Source organism: Lycorma delicatula, chromosome 1 (genome assembly GCF_047948215.1).
Source record: "Lycorma delicatula isolate Av1 chromosome 1, ASM4794821v1, whole genome shotgun sequence".
NCBI classification, from domain to species: domain Eukaryota; kingdom Metazoa; phylum Arthropoda; class Insecta; order Hemiptera; family Fulgoridae; genus Lycorma; species Lycorma delicatula.
This window is the reverse complement of record NC_134455.1, coordinates 87,609,046-87,628,994: the sequence shown is the minus strand read 5'-3', so window position 1 is coordinate 87,628,994 and position 19,949 is coordinate 87,609,046. Positions and strand designations below refer to the sequence as shown.

Sequence of the window (19,949 nt, the reverse complement as noted above, 5' to 3'; positions counted from 1 at the left end):
TGACTTTGGATGCATCAGAAAAGAGAACAAAACAAGTTTTGTTCTTTATAAAAATATAATAATTTACTACACCAATATTTTTAATGTGCGTAACACCATTAAAAATATTCATTAGAACAAAATAATGTCAATATTATTTACATATATTCTAAAAGATTATTTTTAATTTTAAAAATAATCATCAATTTTATGCCATGTGTTGGAAGGGCTTGGCATTTTGCCAATTTTTTGTTGTATATAACTCTAATTTATTCATTTTAAAAACAATTATGTCAGCCAAACACAAAAACTAATTTCTCATTAAGGTTCTGACCTAACTTATCAAGCAATAAAAAGAAAAATTAATAAATAAAAAACTTATTTACCATGAATTATTGTGTCAATGTCATGAACTAAAATTTAGTGACATTTTACATTCTAAAAATATAAATTGGTTAAAAAAGTAAATTCCACTTAGGTATGCTAATCTGCTCTCCATTAGCACTATATTCAAATGATAAAAAGGAACAGATTTAAAAGTTATGAGTATTCGAATATAAATAATTATTTCAATACTATAATAATTATTTCATTTATTATGAATGAAATAATTATTATTATTTAATAATGCAAAATTCTAAATTTTTATAGTTTTCCCAATTCTTCCACAATTAATAATTAAAATTAACACACACACCTTACTGAAAATTACCGAAGATTAAAATAGAGTACTCTTAGAAAAGGTACTTGAATGATTTTATAAGTAAATACTTGAAATAGTGCTTTCTATTAAGTATTAATAATTATAATCCACATTTACAACATACTTCTTTTTAACCACACATTGTTACAATTATGATGCCATAAATACTTGTCAATTACTAAAACAGATCAAACTTGGTTTCAGAAAAGCATTAAAAAAATGGTCAACATCAGTTTAATTTTTTTATTATTTTTACTTTTCTATATGGAATAAAGGCAATGATGAAAGAAATAACAAGAACATTTGATAATACTGTTAACTGTCTAAGATAAAAAAAAATAAAAATACTTAGATTGGCTGGTAACACTGTTATTTTGAATGAAATTAGGAATAATAAAAAGTAATGAATGATACAGTTTGATTGCTTGAGGAGAAATTAAGTTTGAAAGTAAACAAGAGTAAAATAAAGTAATGAAATGGACCAAGAAGGTAGATAATTAGGATTTAAATAGTTAATATATGTTTATGGTAGTAAAATGTGAATGTTAGAGAAGCCATAAAAACAAAGAAGAAATGCTTTTAAGATGTAATGTTATAAGAGAATATTGGAGATTAGATGGGTTGATAGAGGTTTTGATATAAATTAGAGAAGAAAAGTGTTGGCAAAATCTTATAAAAAAGACAAAACTGGTGGGATTAAGGGATAAAGGAATTTGATTTGAGAAGAAAGTGTTCAATTAAGGAAAACAAATATTAGAAAAAATATAAAACAGATTGTTCAGAAAGCAGGAAGCTGAAGCTAAGATATTGGCAGAGAATAGAAAAAGGAAAACTACACAAAACGAACTAAATAAAATATATATATATGTAAAAAGGAAATCTACTGAAAAATGTTTCAGTATTCACACACTATAAAGTAAACAGATATAAAAATAGAAATCTATGAGCATAAACTTTTAAGGATCATAATCTACTATTTCTAATGAAAACATACTTGATTTGTCACATTAAGTACCTTTAAAGTTAAAAATAATACCTGAACCGATCATTCCATGTTGTTCTAGGCACATTTGCCAGAGTAATAACCCCTTTAACAGTTTCTTGAAGGACATCCCATGTTTCATTAAAATTAACTCTTTTAGGTTTCAAAGACATCTTGAATGGATAACTTCAGCACCACTAGAAAAAAATTAAAACATTCAGAGATACCATAATTTATCCAAAATCTATATGTGAAAATATAAGATATCTGATTTATGAATATTTTTAAGAGATCACAAAATTATTTGTAGGGCATGAGGTTTAAATTGTAATCATTATCATGATCTATTTTTTAACAGATTTCTGTTTAAAATTACTGTAATCAAACTCACAGCTATATATGTTTTACAATAACTACCAATCAATCCAATCTGTCCTACTCCTACCTACAAGTTTGGTTGATCAGTTAATTTTTGATCACTTGGTTGATCAATTGTAATTAAGTTGACAGGAAATAAATTTTTTTTTTGTTACTGGTATAAATATGCAGATCAGGAATATTCAGAGATGAAAATCTTCTGGTAGCATGATGTAACAAAAATTTCCCCTCCCACCAATATGGTTACCTAAAATATTTAACAAAGAGTAAAATATCTACCATACTTTCTTTATGAGCAACTAACTTTGGTATTGTTGCCTAATCTTGGATATAGATCATAATAAGTCATACTGTTTATAAAACGGCAGCAATTTGTAATCAACAAATAAGCTGTTAAATTTAATCTTTAAATTCTTTGATTTAGATATTTAGAACATTTATCTAAATGTTCATGTAGTACGGAAACTCCTTCCTTCTATAGAGTTTAGAAGATGTCTATAAAACACTGGTTCTACATAAATAGATTATCATAATTATTTATTTTTAGAAATTAAATTGATACATGGTTAGTCTTAAAAATATGTACAACAGAAAATGCTTACGTGGCAACACAATTCTGTTTTGTTACTAACATCCATAATAGTTGAATTTTTTAGTAATATAATTTTTATTGTGCATGATTTTTACTAAATAAAAAGTAATAAAACATTACATTTAAAAATAATTGTTAATAATATTAAAGAAAAATTAAGAAAAAAAATTGAAAATCTCACACCACCTAAAATTGATAATTCATAAATTTTTCAAACTTTTTTACTATTTAAATATACTGACATGCTAATATTTTTAAATGTTATTAAAAAATGAGGCAACTGGATATAGTTTTGAAATTTTATCATAAAATAACAGAAAAATTGAAAAAAATCTGTTTTTAAGTTAAGTTTTTGTAAAATAAATCTGATAGTGTAAAAGTATTTTTTTTTTTGGCTATGCTTTAATTTTGCTGTAAAACCAAGAATTGAAGTTGATTCAGTTTTCAAGAAATTAAGCAGATTTTCTGCTTAATTTTATAACTTTTCAAAGATTTAATAAATCATAAAACAGGTTTTATATTTCTTTTTATAAGAAAGTACATAAAAAAAATCTAAAATATCACTGCTATAGCTTACATTATTCATAATTTTCATATTTTATCAATGGTATAAAACTTAAAATTTAAGTTGTATACAAATGCCACACTAAATTTTACCAATATCTTTACAAGCTTTTAATTATAGTTTATTGTCTTCTGAAAATGAACTTTTTTAAATCCCTTTGAAAGTTAATTTTACCAGTATAATTTAATTGTTCAGAATCAATTAATTTACTTATTTAAACAGGTCATTTAATCAATGCTAAATGACACTTCAAGTTTTAGGTTTTTTTACAATTACAAGATTATCTAACAACCTAAATACTTCTAAAAGTTTTAATGTTATTGAAAGATATTATCTGGAGGATATAAATTCTCACAACTATCTTATAATAAGTTAATTTTTTATCTTTATGTAATAAATGCTTTGTTGCAATATATCTGTGTTCAGTTGCATATCTTAATTATACAAGCTAAAATTAAAAATTTAAATAAACTTCTCTAGAAGCAAAAGAATTAGAAATATTTGAAATCTTGTAACTAATGTCTGCAGCAAAACAACTTATAATGCTATTTTTTTTTACAATAAATATTAAAAAATAACTCATCAAAAATATAGTAATGATATTCAAAGGCAATTTAAAATAAGAAATGAATTTAATATCATGCTTTTTCAAAATAAAACATAATAAAGAATGTTCAAAAAAATATTCTACTGTTACGATAAATAAGTATTATTAAGTTTCTTATAGGATGACAAACGGTATTTAAGACAAATCTTCCATGACTTTATTAAAGAAAATACTAAAAACATACATTTTATGAAAGTAAAACTTTTTGTAAGAGAGAAAAATAACATATATATATATATATATTATTTTTTTAAAATCAATTCTTTTAAGAATTATACTCCTCTGCACTATATACAAATATATTTCTTTTATTTTAATAGATCAACCAAAGTACAGAATAAATAAAGTAGTCTGACTTACCTTATTCCACTGTACATGCAGGAGCGCTTTCACAATTAACTTGTATCATCACCTGCATTACATATTCATCTCAAATTAAATTAAAAACTTCATAAAATATAACTTATCATGCATTTATTTATTTTATTTTATAAAATAACTTTTATTCAGTTAAATTAAAAATTAAAACAAAATTAAAAAATTGATTAAAGTTAACATTAAAAATTAAATTGTAAAAATTTTCATTTATGTAAAAATATGTTGTCAAGGCATAAAATTAAATTAAAATCTTAAGTACAGTAATTATGCATGTTGTCCACTTAACTCAACTTACTTTACTATCTATCTATCTATCTATCTCTATATATATATATATATATATATATATATATATATATATATATATATATATATATATATATATGTGTGTGTGTGTGTGTGTGTGTTGTGTGTACACTACATATATATGTAGTACAGTAAGTTCAGTTAAATGAACAACAAGCATAATTACTTTACTTAAGATATTAATTAATTTTTAAAAACTTTGTTTAAATTTTTAATTTAACCAAATAAAATAAATAAATGCATGATAAGTTATTATATTTTACGAAGTTTGTAATGTAATTTGAGATGAATATATAAATATGTAATGCAGCTGATGATGCGAGTAAATCACAAAAGTGCTCCTGCAACTATAGTGGAATAAGGTAAGTCATCCTACTTTATTTATTCTGTACTTTGGTTGATCTAATGAAATACATATACATATAAGTCAACTATATTGACTTATTACTTTTTAACTGTTTTAATTATTTAATGACTGTATTATTTTTTATTACATAATTATACATCACTGCTACATTTAGAATGGTATTAAGTTTTAATTACTTAAACATAACATGATTTGTATGCTAGATCAATGTACTTCTGACCATAATTCATGGTACAATTTAACTATTAAAAATACATCCTAAAGAAATGGCATTGTGTCAGTGTTGCAATGATAATGGGTAAAGCCAACTACAGGATAACACTTTGGCTTATGGACTGTCACTTTACTGGTTATTTAGTAGCTGTTATTTCATGTCTTACATCAAAATCCGAGTTTTAATGGTCTTTGTAAATATCATTCAAAATCTTCTTTTTCTACAAGTTCAATCCAAAATATATTTAGTAAACAACAATAACATACGATTTACAAACCAACACAATGATGTCTCTTAAAACATGGATCTAGATTCTAGGTTACTTGGAAAGGAAGAATAAGACAAAATAAAAGGCAATATAAGGCAAAATATTAATAAGGTGAAATAATTTTACTGCAGCCTACCTCTAGCAGAAAATGCCATTTTAAACAGTAAAATACAATATTTAAGTTATTGCTGGAATATATATATTATACTCCACAAAATAAAAATTGGAGCTTGAAAGAACCATACAATGTATGAGTGCCAATTCACAAAAATGAAATATATTGTTTGCCTTATAACTTTTTCTTAATAAATATACCATTAGAAACAAAACTGGTGATTTTTTTTTCAATAAAATAAAGAGACATGAAGAATATACTATTACTTTCATTCATGAAATCATTAAAATTAACTTAAATCATTAACACTAGGTTTGATAATTATAAAAGTATATGAATTACAGATTGCCATGATTAATTACGGCAATTTACTAAATAGAAAAATAAATATGTAATACGATGCATCTAAGTTTATAAAACAATAGCAGGAAGAGAAATATTTTTTAATTGGTTGCTTGGAGAACTAATGGCATAACCCCAAAAATAAGTGTAAAAACATACACACAAAACTTTACTGAAAACTGTAACAGATATTCATAAATTTCAAATCTGTAACATAAAATTAAACAATCTGATGACCTTTCCATATTCTAACCCATGAAAATAAACCATGACAAACAATTATTTCATTTAACACTAAACATATCTAGTATAATTTGATATACCATAAAAATATGTAATTGAAACTGGAAACGCTGCGTATAACATAAAATGCGGTTATAAAATTACACACTAGGTTCCAAACAACACTTATGAAAAATTTATAACCACGATCATTTTAACAACCAAACAACCATAACCATAGGTAGTGGAACAACTGACTGCGAAAAATTAGTTTTGACGTTCTTGATTTCATCGCCGAACTCCATCACCAACGTTGAATAAAACAACAGACAGTTCAATTTTCACATTTTGAAACATAAAGAATCTAAAGTTAAGAGGATGTGTATCTAAATAAAAATATTCACAGTTATACAATTTTTATACTGATACTAGTTTTATGACTGATCTAATACTTTTTAACAATTTCATTGAACATTTCTGAGAATTTCACAAAAATAGTATAAATGTAAGAAAGTACATTTTATTAGCTGTTCTTATGCTTTAACCTCGGTAAAAAAAAAATTAACATTGTATGAATATTTTATATTACATAAAACTAGTAATTTGTTTAATTGCTAAATTTAGTATTGTATAATTTTATGGGACACATTACTTATAAACAGTGTGGTGCTTCCCTGTTAGTACGCGGGTGCTATCTGTCTGCGGATTGTTTTTGTCCAGGTTTAACTGTCAGCTGATACTAGTCAATAAATGTTTAATGTTTATCAAAAGGCCGAATGTAGGTCAACAGTTTTATTTTTTTAAGTAGTACTTACGAGTTCGCTCTGAGGTTCACTTTTTATTTTTAATTTATTACTTTGATTTTGTAGTTATGCTGATGTAACGGTAATTGTATTTTAAATCTTCGGTACGCTTAGTATACGTATATTTTCGCGATTTGGATATTGGCAATTCAATTAAAGCTTATGATGATTTCAGCATCAGTTATCATAATAAACGAAGGTTCCCATTTCATATATTTCACAGTTTATAAAGTAATTAATAGAATGTTGGATACTGTCTACGGTTTAGCAGCAGTTTTGTATTTTACGCTGTGCTGATGTAAAAATTAGTTAAACCGGATAGAGTAATCTTTGTAGGTAAGAAAATGATGCAAGGAGGAGTCTTTCAGTGTAGTGATGGTCTGTCTTCTGAAGGCACTTCAGAAGGGCCAGGCCAACCACCAAATCCCCTGATTTGTTCTCTTTGTAAGGATTATTTTTTTGACCCTTGCCTTCTTTCATGTTATCACACTTTCTGTACTCGCTGCCTAAGAGGGAAATCTGTTGACAACAAGATTAGCTGCCCACTTTGTTGGTAAGTTAAATTATTTTTATATATTTTATACCGTTTTTGTATTTATTTTTAAATTTGTAATTAATGAAAAAGTTAAACAGTAGTTTGTATTATTAAGTGTAAAAACAAATTTATTTTAATCCTGTGTGTGATCTTATGTATGCAATTTAACAAGGAGTTCAAAAATTGCTGTTAATTTTTCCTTATCTGGTGCTTCTTTCTGTCCTAAACATTTAATGAAGATTAAAAAAATTGTTACAGTTACAAATATTGCAAAATTCTGAGGCACTGCATTCATCTTTTATGTTGGTTCACTGTTTGTTCTAGTTAAGAATTCACATATTCTTAACAATATGTTACAGAACATATACTAAATTCTTCAAACAAATCAGTAAAGCAAAGACTTGATTTTGAATGATTTATTTTTCATTCACATTTGGTGTCAAATCTCTTGTCGTGAAAGCTCCATCCTTTCTTATCAGATAAATGAGGTTGTAATTTATTAAAAGATTCCATCTGAGGTAAAGTTATTTTCACTTACATGATAAAAATCAATGAATATGTTTCACTAACATGCTTAAAACTTATAAAAAAAGAAAAACCATCAATAATCGCAAAATATGTTTCTAAAAGATCTTGCTCATTTGGAACTTATTCATCAAAGATGTAACAGGAGGCATGGTTGTTAATGGAGCAAGTAGTTAGAAAACATTTGTTATATGATTGAATGGTACATTTGATCGTTTTTGTGTTTGTCAATTTTTATCATTTGCCATTTTTGTCAGGCTTAGTGCTTTTGTAAAACTGCTAAAATGTTTATAGTTAGTTAATTTTGTGTACTATGTGTAAATTATATTTTATTTCTTTATATCTACATTCTGTTCTGTCCAGTAATGAGTGTTGGTATGAAAATTTAATTTTTAAAAAATATATCATAAAAAACACCGAATGAAATTTAAAATGCATCTACTGACGAAAGTATATAGTGGCAATATGTGTATATATATTGCCACTATATATATATATATATATATATACATCAACAAAATTAAAAAGTTATTGTCATTTTTATGAAAGAAGATGTTGGTGTTTGTTTTAAAACCAATCAAAACACAGGGCATCTGACATAACAAAACACATACTGATAAACCCATAGATATTCAAATCATATTGGTGTGACTGCATCAAATATTGCTACATATAAGTAAACTACATATAAAAGGAGATAAAATTAATATTTTCAAAATTTTTATTTTCTCAGATTTTCAATTTATAGATTATTCAGTTTTAAAAATGTTCATTTTTAAAATCTATTAAAACTTACTATCTAAACTTATTCTACCTGCGTATCTTAAACTATACCTGAGGCATTACCAGAAAAAATATTACTTTTCCATCCCTTCCACAGATATTTGATTTCAGATTTTGTATTATTTTAGAATTTGCATTTCTTTAACCCAAAATCTGAAAGGGTGACCAGATAGTTGAAAATACTATAATTCTCAGTGATAATTTCACAAGGATAAGTCTGAATGTTTAAATTTTTTATTGGAACTCCTTAGAAACATATAAAATTTTAAATATATATAAAATATAACAATTATCTATATAAAAGAAAAAAAAGAAGATTAATAAATTTCCAAAACAAACCCAATTTATACAAAATGAGGTTTTTGAAATTTTGTACACTCTATAGATGAGAATTTTGAAAAAATAGCAATTTTGTAAATATGAATTTTATGTTCTCCTGAATGTAGATTTTTATGGCGAAAATGCGAAAAACAATCTGAACTGGTAATGCTGCCTATTAATTAAAAAATTGATGGAATGACCCACATTCAACCACAAATATTAAGAAAACATACAAATCAGTATACATAATAGAATCAGTTTCAGTAAATTGGTTTAGAGAACAAGAAAACAAGTTTAGAAACAAGACATGTGCAAAAACATTAAATACTTATGTATATTTTACCCATACTCCATATGCATAAGCCTTGACTTTAACAGTATGAAATTTATGCTAAAAGAATTTGACAAAAATAATCTGTTAAAATTAACTAACACAACATAAATCAAATATACAATGATGATGTACCAAAGAAGTTAACGAACCATTAAAAAAAAAAATTATGCCTTATCAGAACATTATAGCTCAAAAAAAAAATTTCTATATTTCAAAGAAATTTCTATATCTTAGGAAGTTTTTTAGGTTTTTTCAATTTTTTTAATATATTTTGTATGAAAAAGATCAGTAAATTTAAAAACTTACTTTTTTTGCATCATTTTGTGTGTTTGTATTAAATTTTTTTAAATTCATAAATAATTTTATATTATACAATATAAATGAAGTGCTTTATGAAGTTTGTCTAGTTATTAACTAGCATCCCTATTTTATTACCATATGTTTGAACTGAATCTTTTGTCAGGAATTTTAATGCTGAAATGACTTTTCATTTTAATAGTTTAATTTAGTTTTCTCATTTTAAGTTATTGTCGAGGAAAGAATGAATTTGAAGCTTTATAGTATAACTATTAAGATTACAATAAATTTAATATTAGATTTTTGGAGGAATAACAGTCTTGGATGTATCTGATAATGACTTGGACATTAGTTTGGGAACTCTTAGATAGAAAACAAAGTCTGGATGGTCCCACAGAGTTACCACCCACTGAACCTAAACAAGGACATGCAGCTGCCCTACAAGATACTAAAGGGTATCATTCATGCCTTAATCACAGATGAAGGCATGGTGTTGGCTGACAAGATTCATATAGTATTTATTCAAGGAATAGAGGAACCGCCTCTGATTAAAATTGAATTTATTCATAAGTTTACCAAATCCCTTTCCCGTGGAAAGTTTTTCTTAATAATCAAAACTGTGGCAAACTGGTGTTAGGAAGATGATTTCTCCAACCAGAGCCCAAATAATTAAAAAAAAAATTATGGATGTGCATTGATAAAAAAAAGTACAGTCTTATAATAACTGTAGTTGCAGACTACTGTTATTGCTGTAATTCTGAATTCGATGATTTTATTTAGTTGTTTCTCATCAACTTTTTTGACGTTACAGCATTATAATTGCAAAGAATTACATTACATTAAGTATACGTATGTTGTAGTTAAGTATATTCATTTCATGGGCAAATAATCCATTTTAAACTTTCTCTTTTGAACATCTTTGTCATTTGAAGCTCAAGAAGAGTAAGGGAAGCATAAGAACTATTGAAAGAATAAATAGATTTTTGTAGAATTTTTTTGCTTGTGTCTACTATATTTTTAATTTTTGTTCAAAGTTTTAGACATACCCATGGGAATGAGGGATTCATGCTTATCTTGCGTTACTTTTTGGGTTGGTTAAATGGAAAGCCCAAATTTTTTTTTATCTGTTGTTAAAATTTCAGAGTCAGCTCTGTTTTCTCTCATAATTGTATTGTAAAATATAAAGGAATTATGAAATCCACCCTTTTATCTATCTTCACTGCATAAGAGTTTGAACTATAAACCTAGATTGGGATTTCATAGAATGTTATAATTATCTTTTGTTTTGAAGTTCAAGCTTCTGTCACCAAAGGTTTAGAAGATATAATAATAATAATAATGAATGCAACTTTAGTCCCAGTTACAGTAAGTCAAAAGTATGGAAACCCCTCAACAACTTTAAAACCATTCCAGATAGAATACTATAACTTTCAGGATAAGGTATCAGTCAGCTAATTTACCTTTTGATAAGAAATAGAATGTCATCCCCTTCTTGGGAGCGGGGGCGGCCTTTAATTGGTAACACCATTTGGGTGATACATTATTTTAAAGATCTTTTTAAGACAAGAAAATTGGTATAAATTAAAAGTTGGTACGATGTGTGTACCCAAAATGGCAGCAAAATAAATTTTAGATTTTGAAAAAATTAACATTGATAATTTAAGGAACTTGATATCACAAATTAAAAAATTTGATTAAATGGATGTTATTGAATAAATCTATTTAAAAAAGATTATTTATTAAGCATAATGTTTGCTTATTTATTTACATTCATTTTAATAAATGTTTGAAATGTCCTGTTGTTGTTTGACAGTATGTCAATTGGTTGTAAAAGGATGATACTGCATTATTCAATGATTCCTTAGTGATATTTTGTGCTAATTCCCAATTTTTATTTTGTAAATCATCTATATCTTGGGACTTATGATGATAAATAATACTTTTTAAGTGGCCCCATAGAAAGTAATCAGATAGTGACAAGTTGGGTCATCTCACTGGTCATTCTATTTGATCCCTTCGGGCAGTCCATCTTTCCAGGATGCATTAAATTTTAAATGCATTTAAAATTTCACGTACCTGAAGACTAAAATGAGGCAGGGCACCATTTTGTTGAAACCTGTTTAGAAAGTTGGGACCAACAATGTTTTGTATGTTTGGAATGATATGGTCAGAATTAAAGCCTCATGTTTCACTGCATCTAAATTTCTATCAATAAATATAAACCCTATCAATCATCCACCAGCAATATCTGTCCATACATTTACTTTGACTGGGTATCACGTATGTGTCTCACCAATGTTTTATGTATACCATTTTTCTTTCCTTAAAGAGACCTTTAAAATGATTTATCTCACAAAGGGTGTTTCCATTTAAAATATTTGAGTTACAGTCTCTGGACCACCTTCCAAGAAGGGATTAAAATTCTATTTCTCATCAAAAGATGAAGTAGTTGACCGATATTTTATACTGAAATTTTCACTATTCGTTTTGGAACAGTTTTAATGTTTGTAAGGGTTTCCATGCTTTTGACTATATGTACATCCCGAGAACTTGTTATAACTTTTTGAAGTATCCACAATATAATACATACATAATATAATACAACAGATAATAATTACCATACAATATTGTGGTAACTGATAAAATAATTGTCACAACATATAAATAATGTACAGAATGCAAACAAATTTTAAGTAAGAAAGTATTTTAAAATTAAGAAAGTAGTCATATACTATTGGTTTGTAATTGATTTCTTTGTGATCCAAGGTTGTTGACTAAATTCATTTAACTGTGTGAATTATTTATTTTCAATTAACTCATTGCATGGTACTTAATTCCCCTGTGAAGTCTCCATTCCTTTTCATTATAAGATAAGATCCCTAGTTTGCTTATCCTTCACTTTTAGAAACCCTTTTTCCATTAAGAATTATACTTATAGTTAATTTATCTGTATTTATTCATTGGTTTTTTAGAAGATTCATTTATTCAAGCATATTTCAGAAAAAAAACAAAATTAATGTAAAAAATATTTAGTTGAGATAACTTATATAAAACTGAAAATAATGTATGATTTTAAAGATCAATTAATTAATATTTTTTGTGACAGTTTGAACAAGAATCCCAAGAATAATGATTTTGTTAAGTTGAGATTTTGATATTTTCATCACCAAATTAATGTGAAGATCAGTAAAGATTGATAAATTAACATCTTTGTTTTTTTTAACAGACTTCAAAAATAGGAAGAGATTCTCAATTTTACCTGCACATAATTTTTTTATGTACTGTTTATTCAAGCAATATTTTGAAATGCATCAGTTTTGATTTTATAAAGATTTTTTCCAGGAAGTTGTGTGGTATGTGGTGTATGGAAGTTCCATATACCACATAGTTCCTACCCAGTATAGATTTAATATTTATGTAGGGATAGAACCCATTCTAATTAAGAACTTTTGAAATTTAGTCAATATATTAAAATTTCAAGTTATGTTCTAAAGAATTACAATTATATGCGAGGCACTTCAATTGTTATGCCTCTCCTTGAGAGTCACAGCCAATCTAGCCAAAGGTGAGAGTTACTAATTATGTCTGCAGAAAAGTTTCTGTGTGTGTTTCTCTCCAGTGTTCCTTGTGTAAAAATTCTGTGTGGGATTTAAGATCCTGTGGAAAGCTGATATCTAACTGGAGAATTTTATTATTGTGAACAAGAAAACCATTATTTTCTTTGGTGCTAGCACTCCTTTGTGTTAAAAATTTATATCTTATATCTATCAACATTATAAAACATTTTTAGAATTACAAAAACTAGAAGATGATAGAACTGTTTGTGATTTTTATACACTATATATGTGTTGACAGTTATCTGTTATGAGTTTTAAATTGTTGTTCATATTGCCATTAACTAGTGAAATATCAGTCTGATGAGGCAATAGGTAAAATTATGTACCTAATTGGTGATGATTTAATTAATATTGTTATCAACTGATTTTGTTATGAAATCATTTTTACTTGAGTGTAAGAGTATGTAAATAACGGAAGTAAAAGCACAATATCAGCATGTGTGATGCTACGATTTTATGTGAGCACAACATCATCATGTATGATGTTATGTTATATATTTGTATTCCATTATCAATTTATTTATTAATAGTTTACCATTTTTTTAATCTTTCCCTAAACAAACAAACAAAAATGTGTGTATTAAACATGTCAAAAAGATATTTTTAAAAAATTTTTAATACATATTTATCTAGCTATCTGAAGATAACTAATCTCTTGACAATATTGTAAATTGTAAGGTTAAAATTTACACTTTACAGTTTAAAATGTTCAGTAGCAGCAAAAAATATTTCTATTTTTTTCAATGAGGTGTGGGTTGAAATTTTTATTAGTGTATTATTTTATACCGGTATTATAGTGTTAGTGTTGTTAGTCTTTTCATTGATAATATTAGTCTCATAGGAAGACTGGTCGTTATGTGTTTTATTAACTCTACCCTTAGTTTGTTTATAAAATGCATCCTCAAAAAAGTAATAATTTAAAGTGAAGAATTATTATTTCAATGACATAACAAAAAAGTCAATAACTTTTAACAAATCAAGTCACGTTTGTACCTGTTTGATTAACAAAACCACATTAATTGATATTATAGTTTTGCCCAGTCACTACTGTGTATTCAGATAGTGTAGTTTATAAAAGTCATTCAATTTTTGATCCCTGCTGAATGTGGTTGGCTTATAAGTAACATCTGATAAAAATTAAATGAAAAGATAAATAAAACTTATCCATTAGGATAAACACAACTCATCGTAGATTACTCTCAATCATTACAGAGGTGGTGCCATATATTTAATTTATTATTATTTCACTCAGCGCTACCATTACACAAATAATTATGAAACATCTTAATAAATAACATTTTAATAAATGTTAACAAAAACTGTTTCAGTCTAAAGCATCTTTATCTATCTCAGTGCATATAAACACACTTAAAATTCTTAGATCAGGCTCAGTCTTAAACTACTTGTCAATTATAGAAATTCTATTTCATACTGTAATAAGTTTGTTTTTGCTGTAAGAGTGAAAGTAATAAGGGATAAATTTTGCTGTTACCATTTTACTTTTGTTTTAGTCATCAAACATTGCTGAAAGATGGAGTCACAGTCCCTCCTTCTGACCTTCTCATGCGACAGCTGATAGAAATAGCTAATGCAGAGAATCCTCCTTGTGCCAACTGTGATAAACGTGATCGAGCTTCTATGTTCTTCTGTAGTACCTGTGGTATGTTTTTAAAATAGTGTATACTTATTTTAATTTTACTTATCAACAATAGTAATATTATTTATGGATTAATTAGTGTTGTTCATTTATATGTAGATACAATTCTCAACCACTCAACATAGTTTGTGTGTAACTTTGTTGTTCAGAGAGGTTTTCTTTTACTGAAATTTCTGTTGTACTCTTGTCTACACTTTTAATTGTAGCCTGATAAACTCGTGATACATTTTTAATTAAAACAATATATTTTTAATACAAAGTGTTTTTAATTCTTGTTTAAACATATTAAATCATTACTTTCATAAAAAATTTATATTGTTTATAAATACTATTCCAGGCTATTAGTTCAACATATTGTAAATTAAATACTTATTATCTTATTTTACTATTTTTTTTTTTTTTTTTTTTTTTTTTTTTTTTTTTTATATAATATAAAGTTAAAAATAAAATTACCTTAAAAGTAAAAACTAATACAGTTTTCCTTCTTTAAATATCAATTTTTAAACGCTGTCTCAAATTAAAAACAACTGAACAACCAGTAAATCTTAATTTGCTGCTGACTGTTAACAAGTTTAAAACTTATACAATGGAGTTTGGTAAATATAAGAAAAATAATTAAAGTCAGACAACAATCTAAATCAAACTAAGCATCTTATTGTATTAAATATAAGTCGTAATTAAACACAATTGACAAAGAAAAAAAAATAGAAATCCAAACTTATGGGTGGAAGTGCAAAGGTGGGTTATGTCTCTCTCTAGGACAGGGGTGGCCAACGTTTCTGTATATAAAATTGACTTTTTATCTTAAAAGTGTGTCGTGATCGACTTGTTGTCATAGGCGTAGTCTAAGGGGGAAGAAGGGATGTGAAATGCATACTATGTTTATACACTGTTTCAGTATAAGGTGCATTCCAGCGAGGTATGGGTAGATAAGTAAAATATATTATTTTTTAAATCACTTATTAAGGTTTCGAGATATAGGCTCATGAAGAAAATAAATTTCTAGACCCAACTTTTGATAGCAGCATTACTTGCGATTCTTAAAAAATTTGATTTTCCGACACTTTTTCAAAATAGATTTTTACTGACTTGAAATGCAATTTAATTTTTTTATCAACTGCAATGTATAAGTTGTAGTACTAATTGTTCGTAAATATGAAAAAGTTGTTATAAAAATGCACAGTATGGCTGATAATTTGATTTCAATATTTCACTTTTGCGTTTTTTTGGGCCAGGAAAATTTATAATGAAAGAATAATATGACTTACTTTTTGCTAATCTATTAATAGCTCGCTGAGTACACCTTGTACTGAAAAATACAGATATATGGCTTATGTATCTACATAAAAAACAACAATAATAATTATTTAAAGGGCAAAAAAACTCACATCCAGGGGAATTAAAAGAACATGAATGATTATTAACATTATTTATTAATTCTAAGTAGCTTCAGATAAAGACAGATTTAGAATTTACTTTGTTGCCTTAACATTAATGGGAAGACTGAGTTTGCATGTCTCTAACCAAGGAATCATAATTAGGTGTATATCCTGACAAAGATAATAATAATGATAATGAGTCTTCAGTATGGGAATCGGTCAGGACAGAGCATTTTTTAGTCTTTGTTAGCTTTAAGTATGAAGGTGCCAATTCGCATAGGTATGTAGATCCGAAACAAGAATAGATATATTCGCTACATTTGGTGATACTGGGATATTTTTCTCGGTTGACATATTTCCAAAAATCTTCTTCAAATTTTTTGGTTTGTAAGATTAAGTCAGTTTGTAAAATTATAATTTCATCTTCTAATGTCCTTTGATCCATATGAAATATGTCTGAAATTTTTTTGCTAATGCGTTTGACATTTAAATCTTTTTTAAAAGGAAAAGATATAAATTCCACAATTTCTTTAATTTTTTCAAATCTTGGAATCTTACCTCAAAATCTTCAATTACTTTTTGGATTTCCGCGACGTATTTATCAATCTTACAATTAATATTTTTATGTTTTTGTAGGTTATTTGCCATATTTGGAAAATGATTCAGATTATTTTATTGCAGATCTTCTATTAGCAAAATAAATTTTGTTTTATATGCATCTATGCAGCTGATCATATCAATTACTATTTTATTTTTACCTTGTAATTCTAAATTTAAATGACTTAATATTGAAGTAAAATTGGTAAGAAATGCTAAGTCACTAAGCCAAGTTTCATCATTTAAATTTTCATAGTTTCCATCTTGTTCGTGAAGAAAATCTATAATTTCAGACAATAAATCACGAAATCGCTGCAGAAATTTACCTCTGTTTAGCCATCTGACATCGGTATGTAGTAATAATTCAGGTTGGCCTTCATTGAGCTGCAGTTGGAAGAGACGCCGTTTGAGGGAACTTCCTCGAATTGAATTAACAATTTTAAATGCTATGTCCATTACCTCTTTTGTGTTTAGTCTCTTGCTAGCTAACACTTGCTGGTGAATTATGCAGTGATAGCTCAAAAAGGCTGGGAATTCATCTTCATTTTGACATAGGGCTATTATGCCATTTCTGCAACCTATCATGGCAGCTGTGCCATCCATTGTTATTGAGACTAATTTAAGAAGTGGTACTTTCAAATCATTGAGCAAGTTTTTAAAGCCTTTGAATATGTCTACACCTCTAGTCCTTTCCTTCAAAGAAATCATACCCAACAATTCTTCTTTAGATCTGAAGTCCTTAAAAACCATACGAACGAAAACAAGTAATTGTGCTGTATCACTTATATCTGCCTATTCATCACACTGAAGGGAAAAACAAGAACATCTATTAATATCATTATATAACTGCTGTTTTACATTCCCACTCATCCTTTCAATTTGTCGCATCTCTGTGTTTCAAGACAATTGTAGATCTTGAATTGCAGCAACAATTTCACTCTTGTTCTTAAAATCATTAAAAAGTGAATCTGACATTTCCAAAAAAGTTTCCTTTACAAATTCAGTCGGAAAATGGCTTACAATTTTTTTTCTAAGAGATAGCTACTTTGAATGATGCAGTAGTTACTGCTTGTGACTTCAACCTTGGCTTTTTAAAAAACGCTTTGTTGATTTGTTAATTGAGTTTTAAGATCCCTAACTTTGTTTTCTCAGTTCAGAATTTGGTGGATAATCTGTTTGATACTTGTTATGTAAAGCTAAAAAATATCTCTCCAGAGTACCCTTTTTAGCTATGGCTACCGAGGTAAGGCATATTAAACAACATTTATCATTCACCATTGTAAAAAAGTAATCGATTCCCATTCTTCATTGAAGTGATAAGTTTTCGCTTTTTTCAGTTTACTACTCATGTCCATGGATATACTAGAATGCAAAGAAATATGACAATTTAAAGAATAAATATTGAATTAAATATTTTCCTAGAAGATTCAAAAACTCATGAACTGCTGCAATTATCTCCATTACATTGAAAGAAATAATAACTTAATTTAAATAGAATTATTGTTATTATATTTGTAATACTGTCCCTTATTTTTCTCTCAGTGTAATGACCGCAGTTTAGAGATCTGTTGCTGAGAATGTTCACTTATCAAGTAAATAGATAGGTAAGAAAAGCAATTTAATTTAAAACAAAGAAAAGGTACTTAGATTTTAAACAGAAGAAAAATTGAAACTGAATGTGGTCACCGAGGATAAATAATATTGATTAATAATAATACTGTTAATACAAAAGTAAAGAAGCTACCGTAAGACACTACCAAATATTCAAGCTAACTGACTGTGTTCTTCGATGAGTCGAGTCGTAACTGTTGTGTCCGGTGACAAGTGTAACACGTAAGTTAAAATGTATTGTGCTGGGTGAGTCGAGATCATAGTGTCAGGCTGTCAGAATTCTAGGAATTTATGACCTTGGCAAATTCCCAGAATGCATTAAACTATTGCTAGAAAATTTTGGCCTTTACAATCGTTTCAAAGTCCATAGTACACAGAATTCCACCCCAGACATTGTGATCGACCACAATTGACCTCGCGATCGACTTGTTGGCCACCCCTGCTCTAGCATATAATCTCTCTGTGTTGACACAGAGAGATTGTCTTTCCTGATCGAATATTTGCTTGAGATGTAGAAACACAACAGAAGCTTATTTCCATTTTTTTTTAAATATATTGCATGAAGAGGGATGATCCAATTCTCTTCAAGAAGTAAAAATTTATAGAATTGAAAAGCCATTATTTTTACTTTTTAGGGTGATTTAAATTTTTAGGTAGGCCTATAAAAATGTAATAATGGCTTAATGAATAATGAAATAAAAATGGTTTACTCTGACAAATTCATGACTGTTTTCACACATAAGTTTTGCCCTTAATCATACATGATGCTCCCTTGTCTGAGAATCAGAAATCTGGCCAAAGGTGGGAAATAAATTTATATATACGAGAGCTATTCAGAAAGTAAGGAACGTTTCCACCTGACGCCGCCAGGCGCACGCCAATCGGGTATATATTGGTGTGCTCGTGCTCGGCACCTCAGTCAGCGTCCAGCCGTGACAACCGGATCATCTCCGCACTGCCTGTTTTTTTTATATACGAATTTAAAATGTGTGCTGCAATCGAAAATCCCGCCAGTTGTGAGGTGCGGTCTGTGATTCGTTTTTTGTTGGCAAAAAACTTAAAACCAATAGAAATTCATCGGGAACTGTGTGAAGTGTACGGGAACAACGTAATGAGGGAAAGTTCTGTCAGGAAGTGGTGCATTCAGTTTAAATATGGCCGAACAAACGTTCACGATAAAGAGAAGAGTAGACGTCCGAGCATTGTGACTGACGATCTGGTCTCCAAAGTTGACGAAAAGATTCGTGAAAACCGCCGTTTCACAATAACTGAGCTTTCTCTATGTTTCCCACAAGTTTCACGGACTTTATTGTTTCACAGAAGCTAGGCTACCACAAATTTTGTGCAAGATGGGTGCGTCACTAAGTGGTTGAGATCACAGGCGGCAGAATTCTATGACACAGGAATTTCAAAGCTTGTCCACCGCTATGATAAGTGCCTGAATTTGTATGGTGATTATGTTGAAAAGTAGT

The 19,949-nt window shown here is 27.7% G+C and overlaps 2 protein-coding genes across 2 annotated transcripts in view; one reads left to right on the top strand and one right to left on the bottom strand.

The window, feature by feature from the left end:
* Positions 1–6,292, bottom strand: part of Cul2 (cullin 2) — a 90,442-nt gene extending 84,150 nt beyond the window's left edge. The window contains exons 1-2 of the mRNA XM_075357578.1: positions 6,120–6,292; positions 1,719–1,861 (exon numbers count right to left, since the gene is read on the bottom strand). Of these exons, the coding sequence (XP_075213693.1) occupies positions 1,719–1,837 (119 nt within the window). The 5' untranslated portion in view covers positions 1,838–1,861; positions 6,120–6,292. The remainder of the gene's footprint in view (positions 1–1,718; positions 1,862–6,119) is intronic.
* A 429-nt stretch (positions 6,293–6,721) lies between these two features.
* LOC142318139 (RING finger protein 207-like) overlaps positions 6,722–19,949 on the top strand; it is a 152,090-nt gene continuing 138,862 nt past the window's right edge. Inside the window, exons 1-2 of the mRNA XM_075354679.1 lie at positions 6,722–7,374; positions 14,745–14,893. Coding sequence (XP_075210794.1) covers positions 7,166–7,374; positions 14,745–14,893 — 358 coding nt within the window. The 5' untranslated portion in view covers positions 6,722–7,165. The remainder of the gene's footprint in view (positions 7,375–14,744; positions 14,894–19,949) is intronic.